Source organism: Glycine soja, chromosome 5 (assembly GCF_004193775.1).
Source record: "Glycine soja cultivar W05 chromosome 5, ASM419377v2, whole genome shotgun sequence".
Lineage (NCBI taxonomy): Eukaryota > Viridiplantae > Streptophyta > Magnoliopsida > Fabales > Fabaceae > Glycine > Glycine soja.
The window spans coordinates 4,900,169-4,920,843 of NC_041006.1; the positions used below are offsets into that span (position 1 = coordinate 4,900,169).

Genomic DNA, 20,675 nt, shown 5'->3' on the forward strand with positions numbered 1-20,675 from the left:
ATGTGGATATGAGATGTTGGCCGCCTACACCTAGTCTAACTATGCTGGTGAAGTATTGAGGTATAATAGGGCTAGAGTAATCCTCTAGCGTCATCCTCTGTGGACGATCTTCTGCCATGATGCATTCCTCAAAGAAGGAATGTGAATTTTTCACAAAAGAAATAATTAACGTGCACGTTATCACAGAATAAAAATTAAACTTAAATATTTTTTTAAAATTTTTTTTTTTGTTTTTATTTTTATTTTAAAAAAGAAAAGAATAAAATAAGAATGAATAAAGAGAAAAAAATGAAAAATAAAATAAAGCAACTAAAAAAATAATAGATAAAAACAAATTTTTTTAAAAAAGAAAGTAAAATAAAAAATAAAAAGTGAAAACTAATTGCTTTAAAATTGAAATATGCAAATAATCAAGTACGAAAAACAAAGTCTCTGGCAACGGCGCCAAAAACTTGTTAAACCATTGGCAAGTGTACCAAATTTTTCACAAGTAGTAAAGTACTTGGAAGTCCGAGTGTCGAATCCACACAAATTTTGTTTGTACTTAGATTGATACAAACCCAAATTAAAAACAATAGATAAAGAATTTAAAATAATAGATAAAGAAAGATAAATATTTAAAGATAAAAATTGAAGAAAGAAAATATAAAAGATTTAAATTAAAAGATGATAAAGATAAAAAAAATAGAAGATAAAAAAAGATAAGATAAAAAAAATAAAAGATTAAGATAAAAAATAAAAGATAAATTCAAGATATGATAATGTTGGAACCTGTCCTGCCTTATTTGCCTAAAATGTATTGTTTTAGATTTTTCTCTATCAATTTAGTGAATTTTTTCCTACCCACGTCTGATAAAATACTTGCCCATAATGTCTCACAATGATAAGTCTATTTTACTTATCTATCTCCCAATCGTCTTTGCAAAGACTCAATAGATAAAATGCATGAAGTTCTCATTCTAGATGTTTGTTTTGACGCATGGACATAATGCAATCACTCTATGTCTAGCAATGATTTTATTAAGATATCCCTTCCTTTTAGTTCTATTAGAAATTACTCTCTCTCTCGAGCTACTAATCCCTAAAACTGATGCATGCAAAACCTTCATTCATTGTATTTCTATTAAGAATTACCTTCTCTTGAGCATCTAACCCTTAAAGATGATGCAAAGATGAATAATACATGAAATTAAAATAAGAAAGGATAATAGGAAAGAAAACACCTGATTGCATTGATAGATATGAAACATTACAATACATTTGTTGCCTTTTTAGGCCTGCCAGGCCCTAACTAAAGGGGTTAGCCTCTCATTGTCATGAGAGACTTTTACACTTTAGGGGGTTGAGGTAGATGGAAGAAGGTGATAGATGACTAATAACAAGGAAAGAGGGTTTCCCCTAAGGGATAGACCCGGTGTGTGGGTTATGAGACTCCTCCCTTTCCTTCTTGGCTTGACTCCCTTCTTATGGTTGTTGGAGTGGACTTGGACCTGATGCTGAAAATCTTTCTTATTCATATTTTTTATATTTTCTCGATCTTTTTCTCTTTTAATCCATCCTTTTCATATCTGTAAGCCATAAATAATAAAAATATCAATTCTTATCATTTAAGCCAAGAATAACTGTTAAATAAATGTTTTTAAAAATATTTTCATTATAAAAAATAACTCATATTTAGCAGTTATCAATTGTTTAACAAAATATGCATTTCCCAACATCTTTAATCCAGAAAGGACCCCCCACCGTCATTATCCTCTGACCACAATTATACAAGTAAAAGATTAACTTCAAAGACATTCAACACAACTTTTCTATAGATGTCTATGAAGTAAACATCAATGATCAATATGTGCCCTTATTTATATATACCATTTTAGTCATATCACTTGTCAATGTAACATCTCTAATACACCCTCACACAAAGGACTAGACATCTGCAATGGTTTGATAATGACCCGATAACCCACCAACAATAGTTAGAATGAATCCTAATACCATCTTAGAATTTAAATTTGAGTCTAACTCAATTCAAAAACTAACTTAAGAGGTGAGCGTTGCCTCCCACTTTTATACACCACTTTAGTCATATCACTTGTCCATATGAAATCTCTAACAATTTGTTAAGTATTGATTATTTTCAAACTAGGAAACTTGAAGGTTGTGTCTGAAACAGGTTGGCAGCTTCTTTTATACCATTGTTTGCATCTGACACATAAAATGCCATAATACAATATCTAATGCTTCATGTTTAAAAAAGTTAAATAAGTCTAAATCCTCCTAAAAAAATTCCTACTTAATCAAGAAATAATTGAATCTATTTTATGTTTCTAAGATACTACTATTAAATACATTTACTGTTTTATTTAATACTTTACAAGGTATTAGGAGGATTAGTAAGAAGATATAATATGCACAAACAAAAACAAAATAAGTGAAGAGAAAAGATTAACCCTTATATCCAATGAATCTTATCTTCTTACTTCCAAATGAATCACAAAGTAATCTAGTGAGTTTTGAGTCACCAAATAACACATGCACACTATTTTCTGCAAGTGTATTAATACACTTTCCTATTGATGCATTGCACTCAAGAACAGATTGATAGATGGCTTCCTATAAGAAATAAATAATGAAACAGCCTTCATACATAGCATGAATATTGCACCAAGCGAAACAACCTTGATTGCATGAGAAGTAGGTCTGTGTCAACGTGACAATTTCATCGATCTTAATTCTAGAATTAGAATATGTCATTTGAGTAATTTTAACAAGACTCCTTAGTTGGTATTCAAGAATTTCATGTAACACAACTCAGTGCTCACCCTCTATCATCTTTTAGATAATGAAACTAGAAACAAATGTCAAAAATTAACCGTACATATTTTCATCAAGGAGAGTTCACAAAGTTCCCCTTACTAAATCTACTGACCTCACTTATCAGTTAGCTCTGAACCTGCAAGGTCTACATAACCAGCTTGCCTTTCCGAACCGAATTGGTGGCTTTGATGATTCAACCGTATGTTTATTGTTTACTTTTTTGAAATGAAAAAGTTGCATCTCTTGTCTTGATGGATTTAATTTCTTTACATACACCTGGAGCAGCATACGTAATATAATCCTCCAAAAATATAAAAAATATAAACCTTGAACAATGCACAGTAAGTCTCGGAAATTACAGTGTTGGAACTCACAACTGTTAGCATCCCAGTATGTTGGGATTTTGTGACTCCAACATCATATGGTTGAAGGAGTCAAATCAGTTAAATAAAGACATGTTCCTATGCTATATTTTAGGAGGATTTTATGCATGGTTTAGTTAATTAGCTTAGCAGATATCTCTCAAGTTTGTTTACATTTCTGTTTTTCATTTGTAGTATAAATATTTGTTGTTTATGCTCAATAAAATTATCATTTCCCTTTCATCTTCTTGTCTCTTATACTTTAAATCCTACAAATTGGTATCTAGAGCAATAAGGTATCTTACGGGATCTGTGATATAACCCACAAACACCTACAACCATCAAATAGCCACCACACATAAGATGGAATCTGAAACCTCCTTTACTACCATTTTTGTACCCGTATTTGATGGACTAAACTATCAAATGTGGGCTGTCAAAATGGAAGCATATCTTGATGCTAATGATGTATGGGAAACAGTAGAAGAGGACTACGAAGTTCCTCCTTTGCCAAATAATCCCACTGTTGCCCAAATGAAAAGTCACAAAGAAAGGAGGCTTCGAAAGTCCAAAGCTAAATCAATTTTGTTCACAGCTGTATCTCCAATCATTTTCAACAGAATAATGACGATGAAAACGGCACACAAAATCTGGAATTTTTTGAAGGAAGAGTATGAAGGCAGTGAGAAAATCAAAGGAATGCAAGCTTTGAATCTGATTCAAGAACTTGAGATGCAGAGAATGAAAGATTCAGAGACAATCAAAGATTATGCAGACAAGCTTCTCGGCATTGCAAACAAAATACGTATTCTTGGCACTGAAATTCCTGACTCTCAAATTGTTCAAAAAATACTTGTAACAATTCCAGAAAAATATGAAGCCACATTGACTTCCTTGGAGAACTCAAAAGATCTTTCTACTATCACCTTGGCAGAGCTTTTGACCGCACTTCAGGCTCTGGAACAAAGAAGACTCATGAGACAATAAGGTACTACTAAAGGGGGTAGCTAAATCACTGGACAAAAAAAAGAAGGGCAAGTCAGGAAGTTTCAACCACAAAAATGGTAGCAAATCCTCTCATGATTTTCCATCATGTCCTTTTTGTAAAAAAAACAATCATCCACAGACGAAGTGTTGGTGGAGGCCAGATGTGAAATGCCATAAATGTGGACAATTAGGGCATGTGGAGAAAATATGCAAGTCATCACAAAAACAAGAGAATGTACAAGCTGTTGTTGAAGAGGTGGATGAAGAAGAACTTTTTGTTGTTTCTTGCTTTGCTACCGCAAGATCAACAGAAAGTTGGCTAATTGACAGTGGGTGCACGAACCACATGACTTACGATCAAGAATTATTCAAAGATCTTGATGCAACCTACAACACAAATGTCAGAATTGGAAACGGAGAAAAAATAGCAGTGAAGGGCAAAGGAACCATCGTGATCGAGGGTTGCACAGGTCTGAAATTAATTCCTGATGTTCTATACGTTCCTGAAATTAACCAAAACTTGTTGAGTGTCGGCCAACTTCTAGAGAATGGCTATAAAGTTCTATTTGAAGATAAAAGTTGCATGATTAAAGATTCAGATAATAAAGAATTATTCAGAGTTCAAATGAAAGGCAAAAGCTTTGCCTTGAATTTGATTGATGAAGAGCAGCTTGTTGTGCACAAGGTTGAAGACAACACGCTGGTTTGGCATAAAAGGATGGGTCATTTTCATCATGGCGCTTTGCTCTATTTGAGGAAGAATGATCTTGTACAAGGGCTGCCTGAATTGGAAGACAAATCACCCGTATGTGTTGCTTGTCAATATGGAAAACAAACGAGGTTGTCTTTTCCAAAAGGCAAATCTTGGAGAGCAACAAGCAAGCTACAGTTAGTACATACGGATGTCGGAGGACCTCAGAAAACCCCATCTCTGAATGGCAGTAAGTACTATATTGCTTTTATTGATGATTTTTCAAGAATGTGTTGGATTTATTTCATGAAAAACAAAACTGAGGTTGCCAGCATATTTTACAAGTTTAAAGCATGGGTTGAAAATCAAAGTGAAAGAAAAATGCAGATATTAAGATCTGATAATGGTACAGAATATACTTCTGATAAGTTCAGCAAGTTTTGTGAAGATGCAGGGATAGAACATCAATTGAAAACACCGTATACCCCACAGCAAAATGGGGTTGTGGAGCGCAAAAATAGAACGATCTTGGAAAAGGAAAGATGTTTACTTCATGACAAAGATCTTTCAAAAAAATTCTGGGCAGAGGCTGCAAGCACTTCTGTTTTTTTGCTGAACAGATTGCCAACAAAAGCTCTTTCAAAATCGACCCCATTTGAAGCTTGGTATGGTTTCAAACCAAAATTGATGAACTTGAAAGTCTTTGGTTGCTTGTGTTTCTCTTATATTCCACAAGTTAAGAGAGACAAACTTGATAAAAAGGCGGAAGCGGGAATCTTTGTAGGCTATAGCTCAACATCAAAAGCCTATAGAATATTCTTGCCACAAAGTAATAAAGTTATTGTTAGCAGAGATGTGCTATTCTTTGAAGAAGAAAAATGGAGCAAGGAAAGTGAGAAGCTTCAAGTTCAGGAGGAGAGCGAAGAAGATGTGGATGACCAGTCAGTTAGAGGAACTAGATCTCTCTCTGATATTTATCAAAGATGTAATGTTGCTGTAATGGAGCCTGTAGACTACAATGGAGCTGCAACTGATTCGAAGTGGGTAAGTGCAATGAAGGAGGAGTTTGATATGATTGAAAAACATCAAACATGGGAGCTCACGGAGAAACCTAAAGATAAAAATGTCATTGGAGTGAAATGGGTTTATAGAACCAAGCTTAATGCTGATGGTTCTGTAAACAAACATAAGGCGAGGCTTGTTGTGAAGGGATATGCGCAGATGTTCGGGGTAGACTTCTCAGAAACTTTTTCTCCGGCTGCCAGGTTGGATACCATAAGGCTGTTGTTAGCTCTTGCTGCACAAAAAGGTTGGATTATACATCACATGGATGTTAAATCAGCCTTTTTGAATGGGCACTTGGAAGAAGAAATTTTTGTAGAGCAGCCTGAAGGATTTGTAGTTCATGGACAGGAGGAGAAAGTTTATCGGCTGAAAAAGGCCTTGTATGGCTTAAAGCAGGCCCCAAGGTCTTGGTATGGCAGAATTGATGCACATTTGATAAGCTTAGGCTTTGAAAAATGTCTAAGTGAGTTTACCTTGTATGTCAAGAAGACGGATGTTGGAATAGTCATTGTTTCCTTGTATGTTGATGACTTACTTATGACAAAAAGTTCAAAGGAGCTGATTGAAGAGTTTAAAGGAGGAATGAAAAAAGCCTTTGAAATGACTGATCTTGGAAAAATGTCATTTTTCCTTGGTATGCAGGTGCAACAAGATAGAGGTGAAGTCTTTGTAAGTCAAGAAAAATATGCAAAGGAAATTCTTAGAAAGTTCAAGATGGAGGAATGCAAGCCAATTGCAACGCCAATGAATCAAAAGGAGAAATTCAGCAATGAAGATGGAGCTGAAAAGGTTGATGAAAAATTGTACAAAAGCTTAATAGGATGTCTGATGTATTTGACTGCAACCAGGCCAGACATTACCTATGCAGTAAGCTTGTTGTCACGATATATGCACTATGCTAGTGAGATTCATTTTAAGACAGCTAAAAGAATCCTGAGATATATCAAGGGTACTATTGGTTATGGAGTGAAGTTTCAGCCAGTAAAAGATTTCAGTCTTTATGGATATTCAGATAGTGATTGGGCTGGGAGTAATGATGACATGAAAAGCACTTCAGGCTACTGTTTCACATTTGGTTCTGGAGTTTTTTCATGGTGTTCAAAGAAGCAAGATGTCATAGCACAATCTACCGCTGAAGCCGAATACGTAGCAGCTGTTGCAGTTGCAAATCAAGCAATTTGGCTTAGAAAACTTATGGCTGATCTACACATGGAGCAAAAGGAGAGTACACAGGTTCTTGTTGATAATCAAGCTGCAATTTCAATTTCTAAGAACCCTGTGTTTCATGGGAAAACAAAACATTTTAAGATAAAGTTGTATTTCCTAAGGGAGGTGCAAACGCAAGGTGACGTGCAATTGCTATATTGCAAAACTGAAAATCAACTTGCTGATTTTTTAACAAAATCACTTCCTCAAGCAAGATTTGAGTATCTTCGACAAAAACTTGGTGTATGCTGCCGTTGAGTCAAGGAGGAGATTGTTGGGATTTTGTGACTCCAACAACATATGGTTGAAGGAGTCAAATCAGTTAAATAAAGACATGTTCCTATGCTATATTTTAGGAGGATTTTATGCATGGTTTAGTTAATTAGCTTAGCAGATATCTCTCAAGTTTGTTTACATTTCTGTTTTTAATTTGTAGTATAAATATTTGCTGTTTATGCTCAATAAAATTATCAGTTCCCTTTCATCTTCTTGTCTCTTATACTTTAAATCCTATACAGTAATTCTTGCAAAGTGTTAACCTTTTGAGCTGCAAAAAGTAACTGTATGAAGTAAAAATAGAGAAAATAGTTTATAACTTTATAGACTAAAAGTGTAAAAGGATTTTATACTGCTATCAATTCACAAATTAAGTTGGTTAACTTTTATAATAATTATTATAAAAGTCATACTTATGATGATGAGTTTGATGACAACGTAAATTTTTTTTATCTCGACAGTGTATAATTCAACTATAAAAATAATTGTGGAGAGATCAAAAACTTATCTGGGAAGGATACCTCTTGCTGCAGCTCCCCACAGTCAGCAAAATGAGCATCTGCCCTTGATTCCTCTGCATTCCTCAAGCATCTCACAGTAAGAATAATATTTTTAACAAAATATAATATTTACACATGCTTTGATGTCATCATAGGTTATGGATAAGGGTTGGCAAACAGAGAGGATAATGCAGTATATCTGACTTGCAGCATTGTCCTTGGAACTTGGAAGTGGTGGGGGGGATATTGCCTTGCCGGTGTTGGCATGGCATATTATAAGTTGAGGTTAAGGGATATATAGAGATCTATGAGTGTTGTGAGTGCCGCCTTTAACTCTCTATTTTGTTAAGTTGTAACCAAAAGAAGTGGCCATTATTCCAAACACGTGTTACCATTCTTATTTAAACCATTGAATTTCAAGGAAAACACTTTAGCTGCTACTTGCTAGGTGTGCAACTTCAGGAAAATGCAGTGATTTGGTGTTGAGAGAAAGTCAGAGACATAAATATTCTCAGTTAAGTAACAGACAGAGAGGGTGGCAGCCAGCCAACTAGCCGTGGAAAATTGAAAACTCATTATTCGTTTTCTCAAAGTTGAATTATTGAATGACGAAAAAGCCCTTCACTCTTTGAAATTTGAACTGCTCAAACATGGGCAGGAATGGAATATCAGCAGTGACACTCCCACGACCTTCACACTCCGTATGCAACATCAGGCATTGGCATTCTAACTTCCCTGACTGCTCGCTGAAATTTCCGAATATTTTAGATGCCCAACATTAAAATCTCTGTTTTAATATTTGTTAAATTAAAATATTAAAAGTGAACGTGAATTCAAAGAATGACAAGAACAATGATTGTGTTTTTAATTTTATCAATAGGAACGTAGATCGATTTTATTATTACTTTTAAAACTAGGGCCAATACTACCAAACGTGAGGTTATTCTAACTTAACTTCAGTTATATTAAATACTCAAAGGAGATCACTTTGCATCTCTAGCCTTAGCAAATCCCCGAGGAGACCACTCATGTTATGTGCGAGGGGCTAGCACTAGATACTCTGCTGCACGTACTTATTTTCTTTATTTTGGTTGGCTTTGGATTTGTTTTGGTGGTTTTCTCTCGCTGGTTGAGCTTGTATCATGACTATATGATGTTTGGCTTTTTTTATGGTGCTAGTCTGAAGGTCTTTTATAGGCCTTGCATGTATCTGGGCACATGCATTCTCTTTTGTATATTCTAAGATGCATGGTGTCTAGATTGTTTGCTGCCTAGTGCCTTTTCTATGTAACCCTTTAACCACTACTTCTTGTGCGTATATATATATATATATATTCTTTTTCGCCGACAAAAAAATATTAAATACCAAAGGAAAAATTTTATCATCCAACTACGCAACTTGAACAAATTATCTCCCTTGGGTAAAAAAAAAACTAGGACCAATTGAGTTAAACAGTAAAAAGTTGGAGCTCATTCAAGTATAATAAATATATGAGAGATATAATTTATTTTTGACTTGTGTGAGGTGGACCTTTAGAGGCATTTTTATGACTCTTAGTCACAAAATAACTCATATATATATATATATATATATATATATATATATATATATATATATATATATATATATATATATATATAAAATCTTATATAGAAACATGAGAACAACTAATAATAACCATCGGATCAAAATTAAAAATAATAGATGGTTGATATTAAAATATTTAAAATTTTAAATTAAAATCTAATATATAATCAAATCTCTAAAAGATTAACTAAACAATAAATAAATTTATAAAAATCTTAAAGAAGTATGAATTAAAAAAATAAAGGAGTTTATACGGATCAACTTGTAATTAAATAAATTCAATAATCATTAAAGAGTTAGTGAATTGCTATTTATTGCCTTGCTAGCATGTTAGGGATGTTTACGACCCAAGTTTGGTGAAACTCATGATCATGATTCAATCCAATCATATTAGAATGTATTGAGTTTGTTTAGTTATTTGAATTTTTTTGATAACATCCAAACTAACTCGTTCACAAACATGTTGGTTTGGATTGGTCAACTAGACAAAGCGTTTAAATTTGTTTATTTCTTTTTATTAAAATTATTAAAACACACCTCAATTTGATACAAAACTAATATCCTACAAGATGGGGTATACACACTCTTTCCAAATTTATAAGCTAATATAAAATGATAAAACAAATACATAAAACCCGATGACTTCATCCATGTTAAAATGTTACTCAAAATGTGTATCAACCTCAATTACATTCATTTTAATTGTATGTTGCAACATTCATTTCAATATTCATCAAATCATTTTATCCTCAATTTTTTTTTAAACTTCATAGAACACAAGAAATACTTAATAACCTAAATTCAATATAGATACTTAATCACCAAATCAGTACTTACTACTCAGTACACCGTACTTGCATAAAAGAAAATCCAATGTTCTCAAATGAGTAGTACAATTGATTTATTCTTACCAAATTTGGTAGAATCCATAAGCTCCTTCATAAACAATGATGGAATGTACCTACAAAGACATTTCAACGCTCAAGTTAGTGGCATAGATGTATAATAGGTATCAGATTATAGGTTGAATTAGAGTTGATTTACTTAAACCTTGATGACTCCTTTTATAGAGGTGAAATTGAATTAAGATCTCAATTTTCCTCGTAAGATAATGTAAATAAAAAAAGATATGATTTTATTTTATCTTTTCTCTAACAATAGATAACTTTCGATTTTAGAAAATATTTTTATCTTGCTAAAAGAAAATAGAGTTTCTTTCTTATCTTAACTATATACAATAGATTCTCTGGATACTGAGGAGACTATTATGTGTTTGTGTGAAATCAATAAATTCAAAAGTTGAGTCAATGGACTCAAAAATTAAAACTTATGATCCAACTCAAAAGTCAATGAATTTAAATAGGTCAGATCTAATTTGACCTAAAAATACTAAATACTCAACTTTAATCGTTTATATTGATTTGGATCAATCTAGATTCATGGATAACTTATACCCATGAACACCTACAGCATGTTAGGGGAACATGAGCTAGAATGCTAATAACGAAAACCAAATTTTACATATTTAAATTTTAAAGAAAACAATACCATGTGAACAAGCTGAAAAAGGTCGTGGTATAAACATTGCAACGGTAGTTTGAGGCTTCAAGAAATACTAAAGAGAAATTAAAGTAGGAAGAAGAATGCAAATGTAATATCAACCGAATACTACAAATTCTAAACAATGTTTAATTTATCACTTTCCCAACACAAATAACGAAAAGAAAGATTATACAGGATATAATGAAGATTATACAGGAGTACTATTTCATTTTATTTTACTTCTATTCATTGAAAACAAGGTCCTTATATTTTTTTTCTATCAATTAATCATTAGTGTAATATTCTTAACATTCATTCTCAATAAAAATAAGAGCATATGCAATAATTCCTTTTCGGCCTAGGTAGGGAGTACTAACAAGCCTGCCTCCAAATCATAACAAGACACTTAATCCATTGCTGTAATTTCTAAGATGCTTTAGGTGTTCTTCTCTAATCATAATTAAAATTTTATCGTGATAATTATAGTGCTTTAGATGTAAATTAATGATGTAATAATAAAACTCAATTTTTAATCAGAAAACATCTAACAAACTGTATATGTAAATCTTGTACTAAAAATTACAATAAAAAGCGAATAAATATCCGTAGATTTGAAGTTGAAACCCTAAACATAGAGAAAGAGACAATCATCAGTTTTAAGCAAATAATACATGGACCATAATCATCCACTACCTAAAACCTATCAACCTTGTCACCCTTAACAACAGGGTTCGCCTTCGAAATCGCTTCGCGCGCCTCTCCCTTAAAATCGTAGGTGCACTCGTGTTTCTCGGGGTAACGATGCACCCCACAGAAGGTACTCCCACACTTGCACGCAAAACCGGTTAAACCCACTTTTTTGTTGCATGTCCCACACCGGTTCGCCGGTTTCGACTGACCCGCGGTGCCCGGCGAGGGTGGCGCGGGGGAGCAGAGCACGGACTTCATTGCCGCAAGCTCCTCTTCGAGACAGAGGTCCTTGTAGCATTTGGAGCAGAGGTTTCGCTTCTCGGAAGTGCCGAAGAAACCGCAGTTGTTGGCGCAGGGCTTCTGTTGAGAACCCATGATGATGATGCCTCAAGCTCAAACACTTGTGCTTTTCTAACAGGGTTTTTGTCAAAGTGTGAAACACAGTATATAAAGACCAAAATTACGTGCGACTGTTATGCCGGTTTGGTAGGTTTTGTAAACGCGGTCGAATAATCACGTGGATGTGTATGCTCCTTGGCAACTGTAAGCAGTTAAACCTTATTTTAATTTATTTTAATTATCATATAAATAATTGCTTAATACTCCTGTTATTATCATTCGCAAAGCCTCGTGATGAGATGATTAACATGCATTTAATTAAATGCATGTTAAAAAAGGAACATTAATTAAATGGATGTTTTTTTAATTAATAGTCGTGTTCAAAACGTGAGGGAGAAGTAGGATCTAATTAAGGTAGGTTCAGAAAATATTAATAATTTTCTACAAGGAATTGCGCCAAACAAATTTAAATGGAGAAACAACAGTATAATTTTGCATGTATGCAATATCTTCATGCAATATATTATTTACTCTTGTAAAAAAAACAATATAATTTTTACCAAAAAAGACAATATATTATTGTTGAGTATGTAAAATTTATTTTTAAGTTAATTATTAATGGAAGAGTACTAGCAACACAGTCTTTAGCATACTTCTTTATATACATGTTTTCTTATTGATTAAAATATAATAAAATTAAAAAAATAGAAGAGAATCATTAAATAAGATGTGAGATTTATTGAATTTTGTGATTTTCAACCAATTTCAACTAATGAGAGAGTGTGTTAGTTAGAGAATGTGACTCTAACATTTTTTTTATTAATATTATGAGTTTTGTTGTCTTGCATTGTTAATCTAAGAAAATTTACATTATTAATCAATCAAAGGATATTTTTAAAATGACTTTTAAGATAATAATTATAAAGTTATCATCTATAACAATTTATGATTATATGATTATATAAAAAATTGTATATTGCCAATACATTTTAATTGAATGTTATTATTGCTGCCTATTATTTTATAGAGATTTTATTTTATTTGAATAATTATCAAAGTCTAATTAATTTGGGTTATAAAATTATTAATAATAATTTTTAAAAGGAAAAATTAATTCAAATTGCCTTTACATGTATTTGATAACATTATTAGTTATTAAATATACATTATTTGGAAAGATAAATTTTTATGAATTAACTTTTAATATTATATAATTTTTTTATAACCATCCTAATTAGACTTTGGGCCTCTAGTGAAAAGGCGAGGTATCTCCACAAGCTCGAATCCTTTCGATCAACTATTGAACAAATCCTTGACTTGACACTAAGTTACACTTAAAAAATTCATTGTTCCTCCCCAAAGATAAATATATATTACGAAAATCAAATCAAATTATTTTCTCATAAATCTATGTGTTGTCAATTAAACTACACTCATTAATCACCATATCAATTATTATGATAACTTTGTTTTGATTGATTATAAGAAATTCAAAAGAAATATTAATAGGATTAAATACCAAATTATGATATTTTCTGGATTTTTAAAAATAAAATAAAATAAAGCAGAGCTTTTTTTATAAGAGTGTGTTTAGATAAATAATTTAATTGATATTTACTTCAATCTTATTATATGAGAATTTATTATTTAAATATAACTATGAAATTATTGTAATAAACTAAAAATATATCTATATTGATCAATTTTACAAAAAGAATATTAAAAATAAGAAGGAATCGATTTACTCTATAAGTAATTCTTAAAATCTAATATTTGTAATAAGTCATTAATCTTATCCATTAAATTTTAAAAAAATTTTAAAAAAATGAATGATAAGAATAAGAAATAATCCTAAAAGGATAACTCTATGATTAAATGTATTTATACCAATGGTATTAGAGGGGTAATAAACTTATAATAATTAGTAGAGTTTTATTTACTATCATTGATATTATCAAACAACAAATAAAAAATTATTTTTTATTCAATAATCAAATCAAGCACCCAAATAATGAAAGAAGTTCAACATATATGTTTTTACCTTAGTGCTAAATTATTACAAATTAGACTTATATACAAAACTTCTAAGCAAGTCATACCTTTAAAAACGACCTTTAACAAATAAATAAGTTAAGCTGATGTCATATATTTTTAACCAAAGTTAACCTAGTATCTTTCCACCCCTAGTCTCCTAGCTTACCACACACACAAACTTATTAAAATATTGATAATAAGTTTTATTTAATTACAACTAAGTAATTTAATTGATAAGTTTTATAATGATAATTATTTGTTGAATATTGTTTCGTATTCTTTATGTCACTTTAAAATAAATTCATTGTAAATATAATATGTTATTAATTTCATCTCTATAACCATCAAGCTTCTAGATCAAAAATATGAAATTATTTTGGTTTAATCATAATAATAATGCTACTTTATTTAAATAAGATTGTTTTTAGTAAAAAATATTTGTAATCTAAAAAAAAGATTTAAATATATTTAAGTCTCTCAAATCTGGAATAAGTTTATTTTTGGCATTTTAATTTTAAAATTAATCTTTATAATCCCAGTTGTTTGAAGAAGAAAAAACTTGTTTTAGTCTCTTTGTTCAAACACCATTAGAAAATTTCCTTATCTGACCATCAAATTACACTATGTTTTCATGATAATTCACTTGCATTCCTTTTATCAAACACCCTACCACATTTTTGTTTTACTTTCAAAGCTAGTATTCAACATTTGGATACAGGACTTTTGTAAAAAGAGACTAAAATAGACTTTTCTCAAATACAAATATTAGAAAAATTAATTTTAAATTTGACATAACAAAAATGAACTAATTATTTTAAATTTGAAAAAGTTAAACATATTTAAGTCAAAATAAAATTACCCTGTCCATCGACGATTAATAATCCACTTGTTGTTTCATTCTGTTTTTCCAAAGTAAATAAAGTCCTTAAAATCAAGTAGTACCTTTGAATGATCTATTAAGTGATAGCTTAAAGGGTTTTTTTAACGTGGTTAAAAATATTATTTTGTAAGAAAACTAAATCAAATCTGTGAATAATTTATTTAAGCATAAACTTTTCCTTGAAAATATTTAATAATATTTAAAATATATTATTAGTCAACCTACGTACTAAGAGTAGTTATGAAGTTCCAGTCAAACAAAAAAAAAGAGTAGTTATGAAGAAATATACATATAGTTATGAATAAAAATAATTGATAAAATATAATTAAATTAAAAAGCACACACACATTACCTTTCAAATAAAAAATTACTCTTTAATAACATTATATTTGAATTTTCGATTTATTGTGTTTTTAATAATAAATAAAATATTTTTAAAATATAATTTTCAATCCCACTGATTTATTAATTATATATAAAATAAAATGACTTAATTTATCTGATATATAATTTTTTATATAAATCATACAACATCGACAATTTTAATTTTAATTTTATTATTTGTGGTAAAAAAATTAATTAGTATATCACCCTTGTAATAAATAAAAATACAATAAAAAATATTATATATTAAATTCATAAATTAAGTTATTAATTATATTTTAACTCAAATAATATATATATATATAAATTATTAAAGAATAAACAACCTTAAAAAATTTAAGAATTATATTATATTTTTAGTTAAATATATATTTTTTAACCTTGTTATCTAATTAGTATTATAATTATAATATTATTTATTTAACTGTTATTATAATAAAATTATTTATAAATATATAATTATAGGGATTTGTTAACATATTCTTACTTTTTTTTAGTTGGAGTATGTTAATAACCTACACCCAAATACTTTAAAAAAAAACACCTTTCTTTTGTGTCATTGAATTAATTTTAAGGATATTACAGTGACTTAACATTTAATTATTTAAAAAAAATAAAAAAATCATTTCTCTCTCTTCTCATTTATTTCTCCATTCATTCTCTCTCCTCTGTCCGTTCCTCGAAAACTATTTCTTCTCTCATCCGGAAATTCCTAATTCTTCATTGTGAATGTGTGATTCCAGTAACATTGTTAGAGTGCTATGTTATGCTTGACTGAATCATTATATTTGGATTGGAACGGACTACAAATAGTCACAAATAAAAAATAAACAAAATATTAAAATAGGCAAAAAAAAAATTAAAAGAATTAAAATTGTTGACATCAAATCAAACTAACGAAAGATTAAAAGTTATATAAAAAAATTTAGGTACTAAAAATTGAAATATAAAACAAATTAAGAAACTAAAAATTTAATTAACCCTTGATTATAAATATACACATAGAAGAACAGGACAAAGAGTGACGTATCCTGAACTCAATTTCAACCTTGCTTTCATAATTCGAGAAAAATCCAAATCCATGCCAGTTAAAGCAATATTTTCCTATTAAAGTTGGGGTGAGATTATACAAGTATTTACTGGCTCAATTTTTATTGTCATGCATAAATGCAGTTGTTGGACTTGAATTCAAGATTATTACTGACCTAAAACAATCTTATACCAATTAATTGATTCATGCACTCAATAATAACTAATATTACATTTATTAAACTTAATAAATATATTTTCTTTCATAATTATTACATTTAATAATATCATTAAAAATAGTTATATATTATATTTCATAAATATAATAAATAATATTGATTAATATTTATACAGATAGTACTACATTAATAACCTTAATTAAATACATACTCCGTCTAACTCAATTTATTTGATGATTAAGGCTTTTCGTATAAAATTAAGAAATGCAATAAATATCTTAGATTTTATAAAAAAAAAATTAAAAGAATACATTCTCACAACACAACACTCTTCTCAAAGTTTCACATCTTATTTAATAATTTTTGTTTCATGAATTTGTAGTCTTTTAATAAATTTTAACCTATAAAAAAATGTCACAAATTATATTCCTAGGACACATCTTTCTAAAAGTTTACCATGTTAATATGTAATTTCTTACTCCGTACTATATTTTGTTTCACTTCATGTTAATTGGATTCTCTTTCATTTATACTTATTTTTTTATTTTCTCATTTTATAATAAATGGTTAAGGATATAATAAAAAATAATTAAGACACCTCATTAATATCATAAAATGAGAATTAAAAATTATATTATATTTTTTTTACTAAAAGGTAAAACAAAATAAAACAAAAATATATTATTATTACTCGCTTAAGTGCAATTTACTTACATTATATAAACAGATAACTAGTGTCAGAGAAAAGGACACACATCTTTTCTATTATACACAATGATGAGAAAATACATATTTAAATAAAAGGTAACACCAAAATAAAAATAGGAAATCATCCATACACAAATTGTTTGATGTGTTTCCGGCCTTCATCCCTATATCATATGGTATATTTGTTTAACATGGTTTAGATCATCATCCTTACATCCATGATCTCGAATTGGTTCCTACCCTCACCCCTGCATCCACAATCTCATAAAAAAATTTGTGACTAACTAGACAAACTTGTATATCTTTCCTCTACATGACTCCCTCTCTCACTTAGGGTGATAACTTTCTTTTTAGGTTGGATAATTCTTTTCATCTCAAAACTCCATATCTATATTTATAGACCTAACATTCTAATCTTAAATGAAAAAATAAATCCATAATTTATAGATAATATTTTTAATTGTAAATAACATCCTAAAAATAAAATAATGTTTTTTTTTAAATCTAAACAATGTTGTAGAGATCTGAAATTACAAATTTTAATGGTTTCCTAGCAGAGTCCTTCTCTCATTTAAAATTTTAAATTTCATCTTGAACTCTAGAATATTCATCACATTATGCTTCACAAATTTTGGAATATTTTCAATATGTTCTATGTGAATATTGGATGGTGACACTTTTGGACTTGCACATCCAGCAACCTCCTTGAAACACACCACTTGACTAACACATCATCAAGTAAATTTTCAACACAAGATCCACATGAATCCATCATTAGCTTCCTACAATAATTTTCGTTATTACAATGGGCTAAATTAAAGTCCACTGTAAATCAACAACTTACATACAACTATGCATCCTTGAGTAAAACACTCGTCGGAAAATTCTGAAGATGGCCTCAAAACACCCTTGGTAATACAAGGGCTTAGTCCAGTGTAACTCGAGGGTAATACAATAGATTTTTTCGTCTGTAATTTGACCCTCAATAATACCGACAGAAAAGCCATTCGTAATATGAGTAAAAGTACATGCGTGGAAGAATGTATAAATAATTATGTGCGCTTAGCCATCTATATTACAATGAATAAAACTCACGATAAGAAGCCTACTGCAATATAAACAACTTAGTCCACTGTAATTATCTGTATTTTATATTAAAAAAATATTTATGAAACTATTAGTACCTACATATATTAATTAATTTCAAACAAACAATTTAACAATAGCATCTATTTTATACATAAAATTAATTCATAATATAAAATATTTCATTTTTATAGTTTAAATTATTCAAAATATAATGTAATCCATATAATCATGAGTTAAACAACAAATAGAAAGGAAAAGATGACATAAAATTTAAACATGACATAAAATTTCATAGAAGTACTATTAAGTCATAATACAAGTCAAATCCATAGAATAAAATTCTAAAAGAATCACTTCTTTTTAATTTGTTGGCCGGGACACAATGGAAAATGGAAACCTTTTTAGAGACAAAATGTGACTTTGTATCTGAAATTTTCTGCCCAAAATCAGGCTTCAAAGAAGTTGAGGAAGCACAAGGCTTTGTAGCTTCATTATTCCTAAAAACACAAGAACAAAAATTAACCAATAGATACCCACATTCTTTTACACTTCTATTAGGCAATATATGCTCCAAGGGTCACCAATTGTCCAAATCCCATAAATTAAGATAATTAAAATTGAAAAAAAAAATTGCGTTTCATTAATTACCATTCTTACATACATCTATTCAATTAAGCACGATGAATTGAAAGACTTTACTAGATAAGACATATTAATCTAGAACAAGATCAAATACCCTAAAATGGGTGGTAGCCTTGGCCTTGAATTGTCTTTTTAGTTGCTGGATCAAACTTGGTTACCACTGCAAAATCAGACCAAGTTACATGCTTGTAATCCCAATTTGTTTATGATTTGACAACACCCAGAGAACCTAACCAAAGTAGTTTCACAATCGTACAACATAGTAACTAACACTAGTTCTAAACTGACAATTACATCAACTTGGTTCGTTAAGTACATGGAAAATGGTAATACAAAAAATTTGGAATGAAAGCCACTTCACAGTTTACATTAGAGTTGCATATACCAAAACCACAGGCAAAACAATAAAATAAAATAATTATAACACATTCTCATTCTAAGCTATAACTAGGGTTGAAAATATCTTTTACGTGGTCTTTGAAAATTTGTTTTACTTGATCTTTTATTAATTTTTTATGCTCCAATTCCAACCTTTCCACACACTAAACCAAGTAGACTTAGAGTGCGATGAGGTAAAAGAGAATTTTAGAGAATGTAATGCTAGAACATGACGATCTTTTGAGTATTGTTTTAATCATAATTTATTTAGTATTTAAAGAATTGCAACTTTAAACAACCCTACCCCTAGTCCCCTGCCCAAATTGCTTGTATTCACAATCTTATCTTTCTTTGACATGTCCTAAGGTTATAACAGGTGCTACCCAAACAAAACGGAAGTTGATCTCCAGCATTAAATTGACAGAAACTAAATCAATTAATTGAAAATATTATTATGCATGGATACCTTTAAATCATCTCACAATTCATTCAGCTTGGAATTTGAAATAAATTAACTGATATATGGTGATAAATAACAAATGGAGCATAGATTGCAAGCAAGCACAAGAAATCTCTAACCAATGTCCAAGTATCCAACTCTGGTGTAGCATTAATTAGACTGTACAAATGGAGCAGAGATTGCTAGCAAGGACAAGAAATAATTCCCTTGCTCCTCTATGGATTTGAAGGACTGACATTAGTTGTTAAAGCATAACCATGACCAAGGAAAACAAAGTGAGAATCCACTTTAATTTGTTGGATGGTTTAAGGATGTTTAGATAGAAATAGTTTGCAATAACCAAAAGTTAATGAGTAAAAGATGCAGCTAGATCACTATCACACCTGCTTTTGCCAACTCAAACATTGAAATCATTGTGATGGTGGAAAATGAAAAAATAATAAGCCAATTGAAAAAATGGAAAAAATCTTCAAAAAGCACTTCAATGGGTGAACAGCCACATCCCGAGTACTATTTCAATCTAAAACATGATTTATCAAATGCAGAACATAGACAAATCATAAAGCAGAATCCAAAGCCATGGGAAGGAAGGAGACTGTTTTTGGCCATAGTATAAAATCAACAAAAGCTGCTGATTATTTATTTTAAATGAACTTTAAAGTTTTAAGAGTTGAGTATGCACACAAACAAATGCACGTGTGCAAACACATCAAGAACAACAGGCATCAAGCAAACATTCTAGAGTAAACAAAAACTTGTTTCCAGTCTTACCTTGGTCTTTTCAACTGGTCAAATGTAGAATCATCCTTTATGTCAACTGTTGATGTCA

General features: G+C 30.2%; 1 protein-coding gene across 1 annotated transcript; it reads right to left on the reverse strand.

The window, feature by feature from the left end:
- Positions 1–11,645: 11,645 nt before the first annotated feature.
- On the reverse strand, positions 11,646–12,099 carry LOC114413818 (zinc finger A20 and AN1 domain-containing stress-associated protein 1-like). Its single transcript, XM_028378344.1, has one exon. The coding sequence runs from the start codon at positions 12,097–12,099 to the stop codon at positions 11,728–11,730; it is 372 nt and encodes a 123-aa protein (XP_028234145.1). The 3' UTR covers positions 11,646–11,727.
- Between the last annotated feature and the right edge of the window lie 8,576 nt (positions 12,100–20,675).